The following is a 17337-nucleotide window of genomic DNA, read 5'->3' on the forward strand; positions in this document are numbered from 1 at the left end:
AATCTGTTATTTATTAAATGATTAAATTATGATCTGCTAGGTTCTAATATGATGGTACAAATACATGTATTTTCTCACTTAAATCCTCATAATAGCCCTCTGAGATAGATATGATTATATCCTTCATTTTATAATATAATGTAACATGTTATTTATTATTTTTTAAAAGATTTTATGTATTTATTTGACAGAGCGTGAGACAGCGATTTCATAAGCAGGGGGAGCGGCAGGCAGAGGGAGAGGGAGAAGGAGGCTCCCCACTGAGCAGGGAGCCTGACACCACAGGGACTCCATCCCAGGACCCTGGGGTCATGACCTGAGCCTAGAGGCAGATGCTTAACTGACTGAGCCACCCAGGCGCCCCTAATGTAATAAGTTATTAAGAACAGAAACATAGAGGCGCCTGGCTGGCTCGGTCAGTAGAGCGTGTGACTCTTGATCTCGGAGTTGTGAATTGGAGCTCCATGTTGGGTGGAGAACTTACTTAAAAAAATAAAATATTAAAAAACACCCCAGAAACACAGATATTCCTCTCTAAATTTAAGGTAGAGAATAAAATAAGAAAGCAAGAAAAATAGAGAAGACTTAAAATCTCACGTGCCCAGCCACATAGGTTTTGTTTTTTTCCAGAGAGTGAGTTTTTCAGTTTCATTATGTAGGTAAAGGCATTGTCAGCATTCAAACCATTGACACTGAGTCAGAAAAACTTATTGGAGGAGTTTATTACACTGATATTTCATCAAATGTAAGTTAAAGGGCTCCAAATTCAGTGACCTACTTTCTTACCCTTCCTTAGTCTATGTGATGTTTTGACTATGCTGCAGATTTCCAGCATGCATTATTGATTTTTATCTCACTCTTACTTCTATTGGCAGGTTGTTTTAACAGAAAAAGAAAAGCTAGTAGGTTATAAACTGGGACTGTACCCTTAGACTGCACTGTAAGCATTTTCTGGGCTAGTCTGAAGTGGGCTTCCAAAGGCTGGGATCTCCAAGTCTCTGGCTGTAACAAAGCTTTTCATATTTGGGTGTCAGTTGGTTTGAGGCATCTAAAGTGTAATCAATTAATTAAGCTCCAGCCTCACAGCTGGCATCCCACGTTCTCTGAGATGCCATTTTCAACAGGGGCCATTCTGCTGACTAAAGGTTTTGCTCCTACTTCACACCCCACACATTTTATGAATTTTCAGGATTTGACATTGGTTTGAATGATTTCCATCGAAACAAATTGAGTTCTGACACTTAGAACTAAATTGCTTTGTAAATTGTCTTTTCCCTTAGTTTCAATATTTTTTTTCATTGTCATTTAACTAAAATACCTTTGATCTTCTTGGTATCATGATGAGTCGTTATTACTCCCAGCTTCAAGAATCCAGAAGCAAGTGCCCTGTGATTTCCTGCACTGTTGTGTGCAGAAAGATGGACCCTGCTAGTTGGATGTTCCCAACAGAAATGCTCTTGGCAGCATCCTTTCTCTGGAGCATTATTCTGTCTGTGCAAAGGATGATTCTTGTTATAACATCTCTCGAAGTGATTGAACAAGCAAATTTTTCCTTTTCTCTGGCGTGCTGCTTGATATTCTGAATGCTGATGATGCTGTTCAAAGTATTTTCAATCCATTCATTTCACTGACCCCAAAGAGGATGATCATGTCCATAGAAAGGCTAAATTTTAGTCTAAGATAGTGCCTTTCCTTTTTTTTTTAAATAAAACAAATAACAGATCCAGTAATGGATATCTTATTTAGGTTTTATATTTATTTCTAACTTACACATTTTAGTTATTGGTGGTGGTAACTTAAAAGACTGCCTGCTACTCATTTTTAAGGGTTCTACAGATACGGATCGAAGAAATGATGGGAAAAGGAAAGGGGTTTCTTTTCATTTCAGATCTATGCACTTACCTTTTCTCCAGACCTTCTTGTCTCAGATTTTCTAATTTTGTTCTTTCTAGGCCCTCAACCAACCATCCAAACCATTCCCAGAATCTGTATTTATTCTTACTTTGGGCCACTCTCTTTCCACACGAACTGGATGATCTCATTTAATAACAATAAAACAGTGAAAGCATGTAAAAATACTTTGTACAAATCTAGTGGCATAAATTCAAAAAAATTGGCTGAATAGGTAATTCTCTTGAAAATATGTACATACATCAAGGTTTGACTTGTAGAGAACTAGTAATCATAGGAAGATTAGTAACTGTGGAAGCCACTAAAGAAGTTGAGGGAGAATTCGCTTCAACACTCACAGAGGGCCCAATAACTTTAGAACTGAGTTTCTTCAAACTTTTGAGAATTGAATAATTCTCAGGCTATATAACTTCAGAAAAAGTGCTGCTCATGCACTTTGCATTTTTTGGGGTAATACTGATTGGCATTCCTGCACTGATATGTATATAACCCATGCCTCCTGCAGGGATAATGAGTAAAGACTCCAGGCCTGGGAAAGAGCTTGGGTCTGAATGAGTCCTTGGTTGGGATGGCTGAGGCATAAAAAGGAAGAGGTAGTTTCCACAAATTGTGTAAATCCCAGATATTAACTGCTTAATTGTATGTGTAGGACCATCCTCAGAAGAGAAACTAGAAACTAGAAACACTAGCCTTCCAGAGTTTGATTCCCTCACAACACCCAATACATGTCTCAGTTTCCTGGTTCTTTATATTCCTTGATTACCCATTTTGTGGTGGAGTCACTCCCTAGAGGTGAACTTGAGGGCAGGGAATGTGTCTTATTGTTCTTTACGTCGCTAATGCTTTTACAGTACCTGCCAAAGATAAGTCCTCCGCACATGTTTATTGAGTGAATGAATAAATGGGTGAGTGATTGAATGGGTGAACAGAAAGGTACTCTGTTCACTTTATGAAACTAGCAGAAACCTTGATATTAAAATAGAACGGGAAAGAAAGTTATAGACTTCGATCACTTGTGAATATGTATGCAGAATCCTAAATGAAATTCTAGCAAACCAAATTCAACAGTACATTAAAAGAATCATCCAGTTATGACCAAAGAGGGTTTATCCTGAAATGGCAAGGATAGTTTTCTATTAAGAAACCTATTGCTGGTGCTATGGAAATGTAAAGTGTTACAGCCATTTTGGAAAGCAATCTAGCAATATCTATTAAAGTTGAAAATATATATATGTCTTTTGAGCCAGATATTCCACCCCTGGGAATCCATCCCAACAGAAGTGAAAGCACAAGTGCATAAGGACACATGTACCAAAATGTTTAGTGCAGCAGGGTTCAGAGTGGCGAAGAAGTGGAAACCAAGCTAATGCCCATCAGAGGTGAAGAGCTGAGTCTATGACGGCTCAGCCACACTGTGGAGTGTTAAACCATCTTTCAACAGAGCGAATTAGAGCTACTCCACATGATCCCTAAGTATTTTTGAGTGATTAAAAAGCAAGGTGCATACAAACATCTATAAGAAGATCCCATTTTGCTAAAAAATAAAAACAAAACCTAAAAAACAAGACAAAGGAAGACAAACAAATACCCATGTCTCTATGTTTACTTTGAGTAGTTGTGGATATTACTTTCTTTGACTGAAATTTCCTTCTTTGTAAAATTAGGGTGATAATGATGCACATCTCAGACGTTTTTTGTGAAGAGTAAATGAGTTAATACCTATAAAACGTATGGTACATAGAATGTGTCTGAGAAATATTAGCTGTTACTATGCTAGAAGACCTGAATAGAATATGTAGAATTAAAAGGAAAATGTGGATGAACACATGCTAAATTGTTAACCTGTTTTATGTGTCGGTGAGGGACTAATATGGGTAGAAGAGAGAAGGAAGGTCCAAATAAATAAAAGAAAAAAATATTTCACACTGATGCATTATTTAAAATTGTGGCACATGGGGATATGTATAAAGAAATAGAATTAAAATACTTCTAAAGGGAAACACTTATTAGTAAGTATATCAGATCAATAGACACAATAAGAAAAAAAAGTGGTACAGAATAATATATTCTGGAAAGGCATTTACTAACATTTAATCCCATCCCTCCTTAAATGTGTCTGAGAAAACTTTGATAGGTGTTTATTTAGAGATATAAAGGATGAATATATTAAACACCAGCCATCATTACCTCTGATGGGGAAACTTTAGAACAAGGTTTCTTGGAGCGTATTTTCTGGGATATTAATTCCACAGGTGGAAAAAGGATTCTGTAGTGCAAGGATTTGGGAACATGCTGCTCACAGGTAGCCCACACTTGAGTCACAATGAATAGGAGCACAGCAAAGGTCTAAGTACTTTGTGACTGTTCAGTTCTAGATACAATGCCTCTTCTTCAGAGGAAACTTCCCTGGCCATGTAACTGCAAGGACATGCCCGGCCTTCTATTCTCTGTCACGTTGCTCTGTTTATCTCCTTCAGCTGTAAACCATTAATTAAGAGAATGCCACTGCGGTGCAGCAAAACTCTGAAGATTTTTCTCCTGTGTGTTCTAGCTTTTGTCCAGACCATAATGCCATTGATTCAATCAGTCTTCCTTGCAAAAGTTTTTCTTTTTAAGGAATTTTCGAATCAGTTTGTCCTTAAAAATATCAATTTCTGTGGACACTGCAGCTGAGAGTCATGATTATGTAATTTCAGAGGGATGGATTGCCTGTTGAGAAGTATCGGCTCACGGTGGAATTCTGTGCCTCCGTTTTTCATACTTGCAAAAAACAGGCAGTTATTCTCACATCTCATCTTGCCTAGAAGTGTTTTGTGCACAATAGAATGCATTTTTATGAAGTCCTTTGAGTTTCCCTGATGGAGTGCGTTGGACATTGGCAAGACAGCGTTTTGATTGCTATCGATGTCCAAAGGCCACTTTTCTTTATCATGGTTAAACTTCCAAAGCTGTGAGTGTGGCCAAACAGCTAAGTTATTTCTTATCTTTCTTAGTGCTCCATGTGAAGGTCTGTTTAAACTTGTGCCTTTTCATTTTGTCTTTTGGTGGGTGGGTGTTCAGGAGAGGTTTTCAGAATTGAAAGAATTTCTTTTTTTTTTTTTTTCCCTCTTGTGATCACAAAATAACTGTGCTAAGCCTTCATGCTTGAGCAGAACTCTAGCATAGATAAAATGTATGTTTGCCCCTCATCAGCTGGGCTGAATTTCTGTGTTGTATTGCAGCGGTTATAGCCACAGTGAGATTGTCTGATTGTGAACATTTCTACCAGCTACCCTTATATCAAAATCTGTTTGTCCTGAGCTGATAACCACAGATTGGCTCTTGAACCATTTCATAAACTTCTTTCTTCTCCAGGTCCTCATGAACATGGAAGACATAAAAATCCGTGAAATGCAGATTTTTGACTACAGGAAAAAAATCGCTGAATCAGAGACTAAATTAAAACAGCAACAGAACCTGTATGAAGCTGTGAGGTCAGACAGGAATCTGTACAGCAAAAATTTGGTTGAGGCTCAGGTAAAGAATATACTTATGTTTTTACGTTTTGACTCCTCCCCACTTCTGGGTTTAAAGCAGTTTCCGTTTTCCTAATGGCAGAATTGAGAACAGGGCAAACAAGAAATCTCATGGAATTCACCCGAAAGAGAAGATCGGTTTGTGCTGAACTATCAAGTTGTTTGAAGTGGAAATGACACAACTTGATGGGATGTGAAGATCAGGGTCCTGCTTTTAATTATTATGTAGAATTGCCATTCTTCTGCTTCTAATTTTTAAAACTGCTAATAGCTACCATGTCTCAGAGGGGAGCAGCATGCTCTTGTCATTTAATTGCAGATCTTTGCTTTGTGATCTTTTAGTTATAATGTGTGTTGTGGGGCCAATTCCTTCCTTGTAAAACGAGGAATAAAGCATGTGTGTTGTATATGTGTGTTTGTTGTATGTGTGTCGTGTGTGTTTGTTGCGTGTGTGTTTGTTGCGAATGTATTGTGTGTCGTATGTGTTGTATGTATATGTCGTTATGTTGTACGTGTATTGTGTGCTGTGTGTTTGTTGTATGTGTCACATTTGTGGGTTGTGTGTCCTATGTATTGCATGTATTTGTTGTGTATGTTGTACAAGTGCTCTGTGTGCTGTATGTGTGTCACATGTGTTGTATGCATGTTGTGCACGTCACATGTGTTATATGCATGCTGTGCACGTCACGTGTTGTATGCATGTTGTGCACGTCACGTGTGTTGCACATGTTGCGTGTGTTGTGTATGTATGCGTTGTGTGTTTTGTATGTGTGTTGTGTGTATTTGTTGTATGTGTGTTGTGTGTGTGTAGCATAGTCATTATGCATAGTTTGTGTATATCTCATGAGCATATTTTGAGAGTTAAGGCTATCAAGTATTTGGAGGTTGATGGGCACAAGGGACAAAGGAATAGCCCAGTGGTAATTGTTAGGAGACCATTGTTTTGAGAGAACCTCCCTTAAAAGCTCTTGAATATGTACTGAACTTCTATACAGATGATGATGTCTATTTAATTCACTTTCAAACATTTCTCCTTTCATTTTATTAGGATGAAATAACAGAAATGAAAAGAAAATTAAAGATTATGACCCATCAGGTAGATCAGCTGAAAGAAGAAATCTCAGCCAAAGAGTCAGCACTTGGGAAGCTACATCTGGAACAGCAGCGGATAGAGAAGGAGAAGGAAACTTTGAAGGTACAGAACTTATAATAAAAGCGATGGAGCAGTAGTCTATCTGTTTGCCCCCCCTTGAGGCAGGCTCCATGCTCACTGAAGGAACAAGGGGCAGGGAGAACAACCAAGGAACCAGGAGGATGAGCTCTAACCCTACCAGGTCAGGTCAGACTTCCTTTTGGGCAGGGCTCCCAGGTAGAAGGGGGGAAGAGGCCAGTGGGGATGCATAAGCACCTAGTTCACCAACTGCTATCATTACATCGGCAGGAGAGAATCTAGCAGGTCAGCAGTGACCAAGAGGTCCTGGGGCTTGCAGGCTTGCCACAGTCCCTTTGCATTTACAACCTGAGTCCAACACCCACACCCAACCCTCCCAAACTCCTCCCTGGGCCTTCCATAAGGTGGTGCTGGCAAGACCTTTTGTCTTTGTATTTAGGTATTTGCTTTATGTGCACCTGACTTTTCTGCCTGCACTATCCTTAGCCACTCCTCCAGGGAATCACCTCTGTCTTCATATATATTACTAAGACATATCCTTTTAAATCTACTAACTTGGAACATCATATGTCTACTAATATAATATAAGGACTTTTTCCAAGAATACATACCAAATAATTATACCATTTCAAACCCCGAACAAAATATGTTTTATTATACACATTCACTAAACCTAATGCATTTTTCTTTTCCTATCCAGTCCGATAGATTTCCCTTCAATCCATTTGACCAAGGAATTAAAAAGGAACTAAGAGTATGAAAGTATCACTTTCATTTTGAAAATGTATATGCAGAATACTCATGGATGTTAATGAGCCACTTGGAGGAACTCTATAGCAAATGAGAGACTGGGTGTCTTGGTTTCTGCACATAGTAGTTTTCAAAGATAGTTCCTATCTTGAAAATGTGTAGCTGATGTTGGACAGCTTCAATGCCAAATTTCTTTGATTCAAGGTGCCATAGATTGAAATATGCACTCTCAATTTCATAATAGGTTTTGTCAACTTAATGATAGGTCTTCATGAAAATAAAACTACTACATGAAATCAAGGCACATTTGGTTTGAGAAAGATTAAAATATAACAAAAGGACCTTTACAGAAAGGATATAATAATTGATATTTACCTGAGACTTTCATCTCCCCACTCTAGCTTGTGATAAAAAAAGGAATAAAAAAATTCTGCATTAAAATTCATTTCCATATAAAGAAATATAAATATATATTTTTTAATTGGAAACTATCCTGCATCTTTGCCCCTGTTTTCCTTGTTCCAAAGAATAATTTTGTAGATGGTAGCTTGTTCTACCCTGGAGCCTGTAGTGGGATGGGTTTATTTATCATTGAGTGAATCAGAAGAATCTTATTATAAACATTGCTTCACCATGGGCCTCATGGATCCACGTTAACGAGGCTTCAGTGTAACTCTATTTGGTACATCATCTCTTTCTTTTTATGGGATGACATCGATCCTCATCTCTTACTTTTCCAACTGATGTTCTTTTCAAAAGATTATTACCCCATAATGGGGTCCAAGGTGGAACTAACTGCCTTCTACAAGATTCTGCTTTAGGAAAAGCAATGTCCTAGGCAAAAGATCAATTCTTCCTAATTTTCTAGAGTTTGACTTTGGTTAATATTTGTTTCAATTATGCCTTCCATCATCATACATACATAGCTCCAAAGAAGCATCATAATAAAAGAATATAAAGGCCTAAGGGCTCTGTTTTTGGTCCTGGACCAGCAGAGCTAGCAGTGGGTGAACATGGAAGATCAGTATAAAGGGCTTCTGCCCTAGAGAGTCTGCTCTAAGTGGGGAATCCTAGGTCTGGAGAGCTTGGGGCCATTGATTATAGAAAGATGATTGCTTTGGACTTATTGTGAAACCAGGATAACTTTCCCCCCCACATTTTCCATTGAGATAAGAATGAGGAACAGAAAAAGGATGCCTGCTTGATTTATTATTTGAGGCTATCCAAGGGTGACTTGCAATGTTGCTTCGACTGGATAATTTTGGCCTATCATGAAGCCTGTTTGACATTCTTTAGAAAAATATGACAGCTCAAATGTTGAGTTTCAGCCTCTTGGCTTTTTTAGCCTCATATTTGAATCACGATTCACACAGGTCTCTGGGTTTCATGCATCTGAAGTTTGCAAACCAAAACCCTGGAAAGAAGGGCAGATTTTTTAGTAACCATGCTCCAAGAGACATTTAGCTTATTATTGTTGTGTTCTACAGAGCTCTGTGGGCGCATAATCCCTCCTGGAAGGGCAAGTCCCCTCCTGTGTGGTAGACCGTGGGACACCTTTTGACAGGACAACCCAATTTACTACTTCTCCAGGATGAAAAACTGTTGTCCATAATAGATCATCCTCATTCATCCCCCTCAAAAGAAACATCTTGCTCCTTCCATGTTTCTTTTCCTTTCTCAGTTGCTACCAGGCCCTACTGACTTCTCAGTATTCTAGACATCATCAGCACATTATGGTTATGACAGAATGTCAATAGTCCTCTTAGGTATTGAAGCATGTGCATTCATCTGCCCATTCTGTCCCAGTCTTGTTTCATCAGTGCTGACGGAGCCGTCTCATTTGGAATGTCCTAACAAGCCCCTAATTTTGCCTCATCACCTCCAAATCATCCCACATCATTGTGACAGCACTTTGATTCCTGGTGAATAATTCAGCAGCAGATTCTCTCTGTCCAGAGCCCAGCATCACATTAGCAACTGGCTTCAGGGCACCTTATCCTTTTACTGGGATGACCTGGATGGGAGCTGCCACAGAGAGACAAGGAAAGCCCATTTATTCTCATGGCTGGAAAACTTTAGGTGGTCCTGTTCGTCTTAGATGTAAACAGATGGTTTCTGTGACACCCAGTGAATTTCGGGATCATGTACGAATGGGTGAAACACCTGCATGTATGGTTCTTGAGATAGGATGTATACCTGCAGCCAAATTGGATGATATATATTCTGTAACACCTATCACAAAACTAACTGTGGAAGCAGTGACTAAAGTGTGTGTCCTGTGAGTGTATTACAACTTCATACCACCGGTAACGCTTTGAGAGATGAGGATACCTCAGGTCCCACCTAGAACATTGCTTGATGGGCTTTTGGGTGCACAGCAGTTACCATCTCTCCTGGGTGAGACAGCTCAGATTTATAGCTGCTAAATGCATTAGACTCAAGGTATTTTGTTGATGTTAACATTTGCCGCCATAGTCTAATGCCTAAGATGTCTAAACATCTTGTTTATAGCCCATAAATTTATGACATAAGGAGACCACTCAGAATTTTGATATATTATGAAAAATCCACATACACACAGCAATGCCAAACGCGTGAATGGTTTTACATTTCAGACAGATACTTTTACACACCGTTGATTGCATTTTAATGTAACAGGGGTTTCATTTTGTTCTGCTGATGGATTCTGATCAGCTCTTGGCACTTAGGAACAGGGAAGTGAATGTTGCACATCTGGGAAAATAAAAGTTTTATTAAAGAAAACGTGAACCACACAGGTATTTTATGGCTGTCTTCACTGTCACCTTAACTGATGATAGAAAGAGAAAGGCTGGTTCTTTGCTCTCTTTCCCAACAGGCAATCCCCCAAAGTGGTAAATACTAGACCAGCTCTTTTCTCACTAAGTCTTTCCTTTTGCCTATCCCTGAACCAAAACACATTTCATGGGTGAACTAACCGAATGTCATTAAAGAACCCTTTGGTTTCACAGTAGCTGGATGCATTTAGTCTGTGACAGTACATGTCTATTACTAGGTGTGCAGTATCTTCTGTTTGGACAAGCTTGAGGTATGGAATTAATGGCTCTTGGTCTTCATGAGCCCAACCCAACTCGAGTTGGGTTGGGTCACAGGCACTTGCAAATATGAGGTTTTCTATCATCCCGGTCAACTTTCTGGGTGGGGGGTGGGTTCCAATATTTCACTGAAGGAAACATGTATTACTTTTTTACTGTCACTTGCTAACCTGCAAGCCATTGAAAAGTTGGAGCCTTAATACCATCTTGTCATCTCCCTTGTGTTTCCAGGTGTGGGTGAAATCGGAGCTCTCCTCTCATTTGTTTCTTTTTCTGCTGACCTGGTCTGTGATAAACACCTGTCCTTCCCATGTGGGCATGGAACCTCTCAAAGACATGCTCTTCTTTCCTTTAATGTGAATACCTCTGTGGCTCCTCATTGCATACTCTGTACAGTGTGTGGCACATAAAACCCTTCCCAATCTGGCTCAGTTTTAGCTCCTGATATTCCCTACCCCACACTCTAATAATCCAGCCACACTGGATGCTTGGCTGTGTGGGGCACATACTTCACAGTTCGCATGGTGGCTGTTTCATGCCTTACCCCAGACACAAGCCTCTTCTCTTAGGAAGTATCTGTCAGTTGCAAAGGCTCTCGCTGGTTCTTCCCTCTAACCCCCAGGCAGGCAGGAATTAGAAACTCATCCCTGGGTACTCCCTTGTCCCTTTTCCCACAGTAGATAGCATTCCCACACTGTGATGTGGTTGGTTATATTTGTCATTTCTAGTGGATGATGAATCTTTCAAGTCTTACTTTTTTGTATTTCACCTGGAACAATTGGGTGGTGACAACAGCGGGGGCACAGGCTTTGGAATCAAAAGATCTGGGTTGCGATCTGAAGTCTGTTCCTTACTAGCTGTGTGACCTTGGGCAAACAAATTTGCTGTTCTTTGTCTCCTACACATTGAATTTGTAAAACGGGGATGAGAGTAGCTATGCAAAAGTCCTGGTATCATGCCTGAGACTGTAGGTCACAAACATACTTGTGGAATTGGAGGGAATGTGTCCTTCGATGAGAGGTATTTTCCTTCTGAAACTGACCAGTCCATGGCACCCTGTCTTTACAATTTCCATGTAACCTCAAGAGCCTCAAGATCTGAGCTCTCCCAGGAAGCTTCCCTGACAACCGTAGTCCTCTGACCTTCTGTAACATCAATTCCCTGTCCGTGTGCTAATAAAGATACTGAAAAATCACTGTCTGGCCTTGTTAATAGTCACATAATATTTGTGTATCTTATCTTCTCATCTAGAGTGGAAGCATCTGAGGAATAGGATCCATATATCTTTTTATACCATGACATCTCTTCTGTTCCATCAAGACATTTTGTAAGACAGACACTTGGTCGTTATCTTTGTTAACCTAATTTTTGCTTGCAACAGGCTTTATCTTTGTAGTTGGTGTGCTGGTGGTATTAGGACCATTACAGGTGCATACAAAGGCCCTCCCCCGTCCTCACCCCTACATCCTCCTCTGCACTATTCTTTGTGAATTCTCACCTTGTTTCGCTGGTAAGAGAAGAGCTGCTGAATACCAATGAAGCCTCTGCTACATGTATATAGAAAAATGATGGAAATCCCACAAGGGCACATCTCGTAGAATAAACATGACCACTGTAATGTGCACTGCTGTTTCTTTACAGGCCTGTGCGTGTGCATGTGCGTGTGTGTGTGTGTGTGTGTGTGTGTGTGTGTGAAGCTTGTTTTGCTTGATCAAACCGTGTTAAACGAAACATCAGAGGAAATGTAAGAAGAACAACTGTGCATCTAAATCTGGACCCTGCAGTCCAGGTTTGTACTGCTACAGAGTGAAATCTCTCTGTATCTTTCATTCTTTGTCAGGCCGAGCTGCAGAAGCTAAGACAACAAGCTCTGGAGACCAAACACTTCATTGAAAAGCAGGAAGTGGAAGAGAGAAAACTTCTGCGAATCATTGCTGAGGCTGATGGGGAGAGGCTGAGACAGAAGAAGGAATTAGACCAGGTAGGAACATCTCCTCACCAGACCTGCAGACCTCATCAGCAGACACAACTGTTTGATTCAACTTTTCATGAATCCTCCTTCTTCTCGAAGCTCTTACATTCAATCTATTGGAAGAATAGCAGTAGAAGCCCATCTTCTGTTGATTACTTATGAGATATTCATTCATTATTCAAGTCATATTTATAAGCACTCACTATCGTCTCGGCACTGGGCCTACCCTGGCCAATGGGAAAATAAGGCCCCTGTTCTCAGGGAGCTTACATTCTAGTATAATATAATTGCTCACATGTAATTGCGATGAATAATTACATAATTCTGGAGTTAGAAACTCAAATGCATAATTAGGGAGTTAGAAACTCAAATGCTTTCAGAGATCTGGCAAGTTGAAAAAGAAATTGGCCAGTGTAAGACAGTAAGGAGTGGTAGAAACTGGCAAGAACTAGCCCACCATAAAGTCATTCAAAATTTAACATTTATAAAATAACGGGTTGGGAAAAAAATCAAACACCCACAGGCCAAGAGATATAGGATGATGATATGATGATGATGATGATGATGATGGATGATTTGTTGTACTCTTTCTCTTTCCAATGGGACTGCAAACACATGGGAGGAGCTGTGTTGACTGTCTAGCAGGATCTTTCTAGTGCCCTGCCCACTGGATGCCTAGTACACATGGACATTTGAGAGATCTTCGACAGGAGGAAAGAGGCTACCAAAATGAAAATGAGACTTTTTGTTTCCCAGATAGCCATGCCTTTCCCTATCTTTCTAGGTCATCAGCGAGAGAGATATCCTCGGGTCTCAGCTTGTCCGGCGCAATGATGAGTTGGCTTTGCTCTACGAGAAGATCAAGATCCAACAGTCTGTGCTGAATAAAGGCGAGAGCCAGTACAACCAGAGGGTGGAGGACATGAGAATTCTCAAACTTGAGATTAAGAAACTTCGCAGAGAAAAGGGGATACTTGCCAGGAGTGTGGCTAATGTTGATGAACTCAGGTAATAGGAGCCCCCTTCAGATGTGAGGGTACCGCGGTCTGGGGGGAGCTCCTGAAATGACCTTATGTTCATTGCTTGTTGGTTGTGGAAGTTCTTTATCAAGTTGTATAAGTTAATTTTTATATGATGGAATTATGAGCAAATAATGAGAACAACTTTTCCGTAATTCAGAATCTACATTGTGCCCATTCTATGTCACCAAAAAAGTGAATTAGTTTCCTCTCAAGGGAATATAAGTGAGTGCAGAAAGATTTTTTAGAAACATATTCTGGCTTTCAAAAAAAATTTCAAGACAAATCACAGACACAAGCTAGTTACAATTCAGAAAACCATCTCCCCCCAATGATCTTTTTAGAATTTAAGAAGGTAGCAATGCTGCAAGCGATCGAGCAGCAATATTTAAATTTAATCCTGGTAACATTTGCACATCTTTTTCTTGGAATTATATACAGAATGAAAAGAAGGGAAAAGTTTAATTTTATCACTATTTGAAAACTCTGTTTCCTTAGAAGGCGGCCAAATTTTATATCTCACTCTTGATTTATCTTCTGCAGCTTTCACTTTAGCTTAGTGGGCCTTCTCTGGCTTTAAATCTTGCATTATACAAGATCTACTTCCCCTTTGGGAAAACATCACCATGTTTTATATAGGCAGTTGCAGGAAACCAAATAACAGGCCTGGTGTTGTCTCTGTAGCTGTCCTTACTCCCCACGGACTTGTAGATGACAGTATCCTTGACCACCTTGGGACAAGGACACGGTCTGCATCTGCTTCTTAAATGAATTGAATTAGAAGATAGTTCTGATATTTAGATGCAGTGAATATATTCAGGAATAGCAAGGAATTTGCCACTATCAAGGATGGATCATACTCATTTTTTTAGAGTCTCTTGTATTTCAGATGATGAAAGTAGTACAAACTCACTGTAGAAAATGTGGAGAACGCAGAAAAAATATAAATAAGGGATTAAAAAAATCACACATAAGTTTACTATCCAGAGCTACCACCACTGACATTTCAAAGACAAATAGATTCATTCTAAGTAGCTATTGAATGATCTCAAAGATCATTACTAAACTTGCCAGCCATGAGTTATTTTTATTATAGACACAAAGGGCCAAATTCTACCCATTCCTAGTCAGTATCGCTGGTTTGTGGATAATAGATTTTGTTTTTCTCTTCAATGGGAAGACAACTTACTAAAGATATTGGGGGCAAGCTGGCATGAGTTCCAATCTCTGCCTTGCCATCCACAAGCTGTGTGACCTCGGGCAAATCACTTAACTTCTCTGAGCCTTAGACTTGTAGTTAAACACGAAAACAAACACAATGTGCCTAGCACAGAGTCCAGAACAAAATAAACTGTCAATAACAGGAGCTAACACTCACTCCCACCCTCCTCTTCTGACAACACTCTAGAAAATCCAAGTGTTAAAAATATGCTTTTAATTCTAAGCAGCTTGTGCTGAGCTCCCTGTTGAGTGAACATCATGCAGTTAATTCTAATGGTTTGTCTTGCTAATGAGGGGAAGTTGTATTATTGGTTTAAATGAAGCAATTAAGTAAAAGAGATGGCTTGGTATTAGTAATCTGCACACCCACAGCAGACGAGGACAGATAATAATATCTTGCCCATGTCAATGTGAGCGTTTGCCTCTTCTCCACCCCCCAACAAAGCGCCTTGTTCCATAGGGTGGCAGCCCGCTCCCAGGGTCCTGTGAATGGCTGTAGGGCAGTGCCCGTTAACTAGTTAAGTAGTTAACTGCAATCCTGCAGACTGGAGTAGTAGGTTGGAGCCAGACCTAGTTCTTCAGGACTTTTGCAGCCATCTGTGTAGTTAGTTGTGGAACATCAAATAAAATATCACTCCTAACTCGGGCTTTTTCCATCCTGGCTGCACCTTAGAATTACCAGGAGGACTTTACAACCGAAGAAACCCAAGTAACATGCTTGACCAATGAAGGCGGAATCTCTGCGGGGATTGGGTCCAGGCAAAGTGGGTTGTACAGCTCCCCAGGTGATTGCAATGCACAGTCAGGGTGACATGCACTGCCCTAACTGGTGTCAGGTTATCACCGGAGCCTCGGTGTCCTACAGTCTTACAGTCAGGTGCCATATTTTGTGGTAGAACATAAAAGATAGATTGTTCTTTATATAGAGATATAGAAGCATCGAAGAGTATATTGAAATTCTCATAATTCACTTCCTCCCTGTTCTTTCCATATACTTGTCAACTCCTTGGGTGTTCAGAATCATGATTCTGAAGCTCTGGTACTTTCATTAAAGCTAACGCTGAAGTTGGCGCTCTGCAAGGATTGATAACATCTGTGTCTGGCCCAGGTTGGAGGCTGGTCTATGTTCACAGAAGTCTCCCTAATGCCAACTTTTTATGTAAGATGTAGTGGGTCCATAACCACATAAAGATATGATTTTCAAATGGGTGGAGAATTTCTTAGCAAAGGAGAGTTTGTCTTATTCAGGCAGGAGCTTTTCCACATGCAAAGAGAATTCTTGAAGGAGAGGACACGATGTCGAGCCCTGGAGGAGGAATTGGAGAACCCCATGAACGTGCACAGATGGAGGAAGCTTGAGGTAACACCTGTCAGAGCCTTGCTCTCCTTCCCAGATCTCTTCTCCTACCCTGCACGATCTTCTACCTAAAGCACAGGAAGAAGCTCGGTTTTATTTAATGCTATGCAAATTGTCACCTAAAATGTAAGTCTGGATCAAATGTAAATTGGGTTGTTCCAAAACCAGATGGTTTACTTGGGTTTTCTTTAAAGAGTCTTGGACAAAATCCCTTCTGTTTAAAGAAGACCCAGGGTGAGTTGTGAGCTGGCCTCACCAATGGACATTTTTCCTATTAGGTAGTTTTTGGTCAACCAGTTATCCTAACACTGCCTGTCTCGGATTATTGATTGCCTTCAGCCACATTGGCCACTGGCATCTATACCTCCTTTCAGCTGGTCTCTGCATTCTTCACTTTGCCACAGGAAATAAGGCTCTTGTCAACTAGCTCTTTTTTCGAAGGACTAGCATTGTGTTAGCCAAACCCTTTCTTTTAGGATCTGGGGACACAGCCAACATCTCACTGGTAGGTGATGGATAACAACTCTCATATTTTATTTTATGACTTCCTGATAGACGTTACCACCAGCCCTGCAGATAACAGTTAGAGAAAAGCCCTGTTTAGTCAAGGAAAAGATAGCCATCTCTCAGAGTTGTGCCCAGCCATGTGGGTGCCAGGAGGGGCTTCTCCTACACCAACAATTAGGGTTTGGGGAGGATAAAGTTATATGACATAAGAAGGAGCCATCAGCCAAGTCAGTGTTTGGTTTTCATTTCTATTTTTTCCTTTTAATGAAGAAAGCATTAAGGATAATGCATTATAAATTGTTATGTAAACATGAGCCCTGAATTTTAACAGCGTCCAGTCTTGCCAGATGAATGTATGCCAGTTCTAGTCCCAGGATGTGGGTATCAGTTGGCACTGCTTAGTATTTCTTAAGCAAAGTCAAAGTCAGTGGAATGTTTTCTCCCGCCCAGCACCCCTGGTTTCGACCCTCATTTATTCCTCTTTAAATGCCAAGAGTGGTGTCATTTACTAAACCAACAATAATATGGATGTGTCTGGGGAAGTAGAGCTGAAAACTTAAAATTCATTTACTGTCGCATTAGTTTATTCCATGTGTTTTCAAGCAGATCTTTAAAGTTTCCAATTCTGTGTCAATTTCTATTTAAAAATTAGAAAATATTGGGGAAGCAGATGAAAATATTTAGCTGCTAGATTAATTCAAAATGTCAGTACAGTTGAAAGCAGAACTTTGGCTCAAATTTGAGAGGACAGATTATCAATTTATAACTGTAGCATTTGTTTGAATTGTATACAGATAGTTATTGAAGGTGCCTCAAAGCTTTACGGATTGATAACCCCAT

General features: G+C 40.0%; 1 protein-coding gene across 3 annotated transcripts in view; it reads left to right on the forward strand.

Annotated features, from left to right (window-relative positions):
• The window catches only part of CFAP58 (cilia and flagella associated protein 58), a 108608-nt gene that overhangs the window by 30378 nt on the left and 60893 nt on the right, over positions 1-17337 (forward strand). For all 3 annotated transcript variants that reach the window (XR_003520354.2, XM_027596395.2, XM_027596396.2), the window contains exons 10-14: positions 5266-5427; positions 6475-6621; positions 12262-12402; positions 13178-13401; positions 15882-15993. Coding sequence is in view for 2 of the 3 variants with exons in the window: in XM_027596395.2 (XP_027452196.1) it covers positions 5266-5427; positions 6475-6621; positions 12262-12402; positions 13178-13401; positions 15882-15993 (786 nt within the window). In the remaining variant the exon portion in view is untranslated. The remainder of the gene's footprint in view (positions 1-5265; positions 5428-6474; positions 6622-12261; positions 12403-13177; positions 13402-15881; positions 15994-17337) is intronic.

The sequence above is a fragment of the Zalophus californianus genome, chromosome 15, assembly GCF_009762305.2.
Source record: "Zalophus californianus isolate mZalCal1 chromosome 15, mZalCal1.pri.v2, whole genome shotgun sequence".
Taxonomy (NCBI): Eukaryota; Metazoa; Chordata; class Mammalia; order Carnivora; family Otariidae; genus Zalophus; species Zalophus californianus.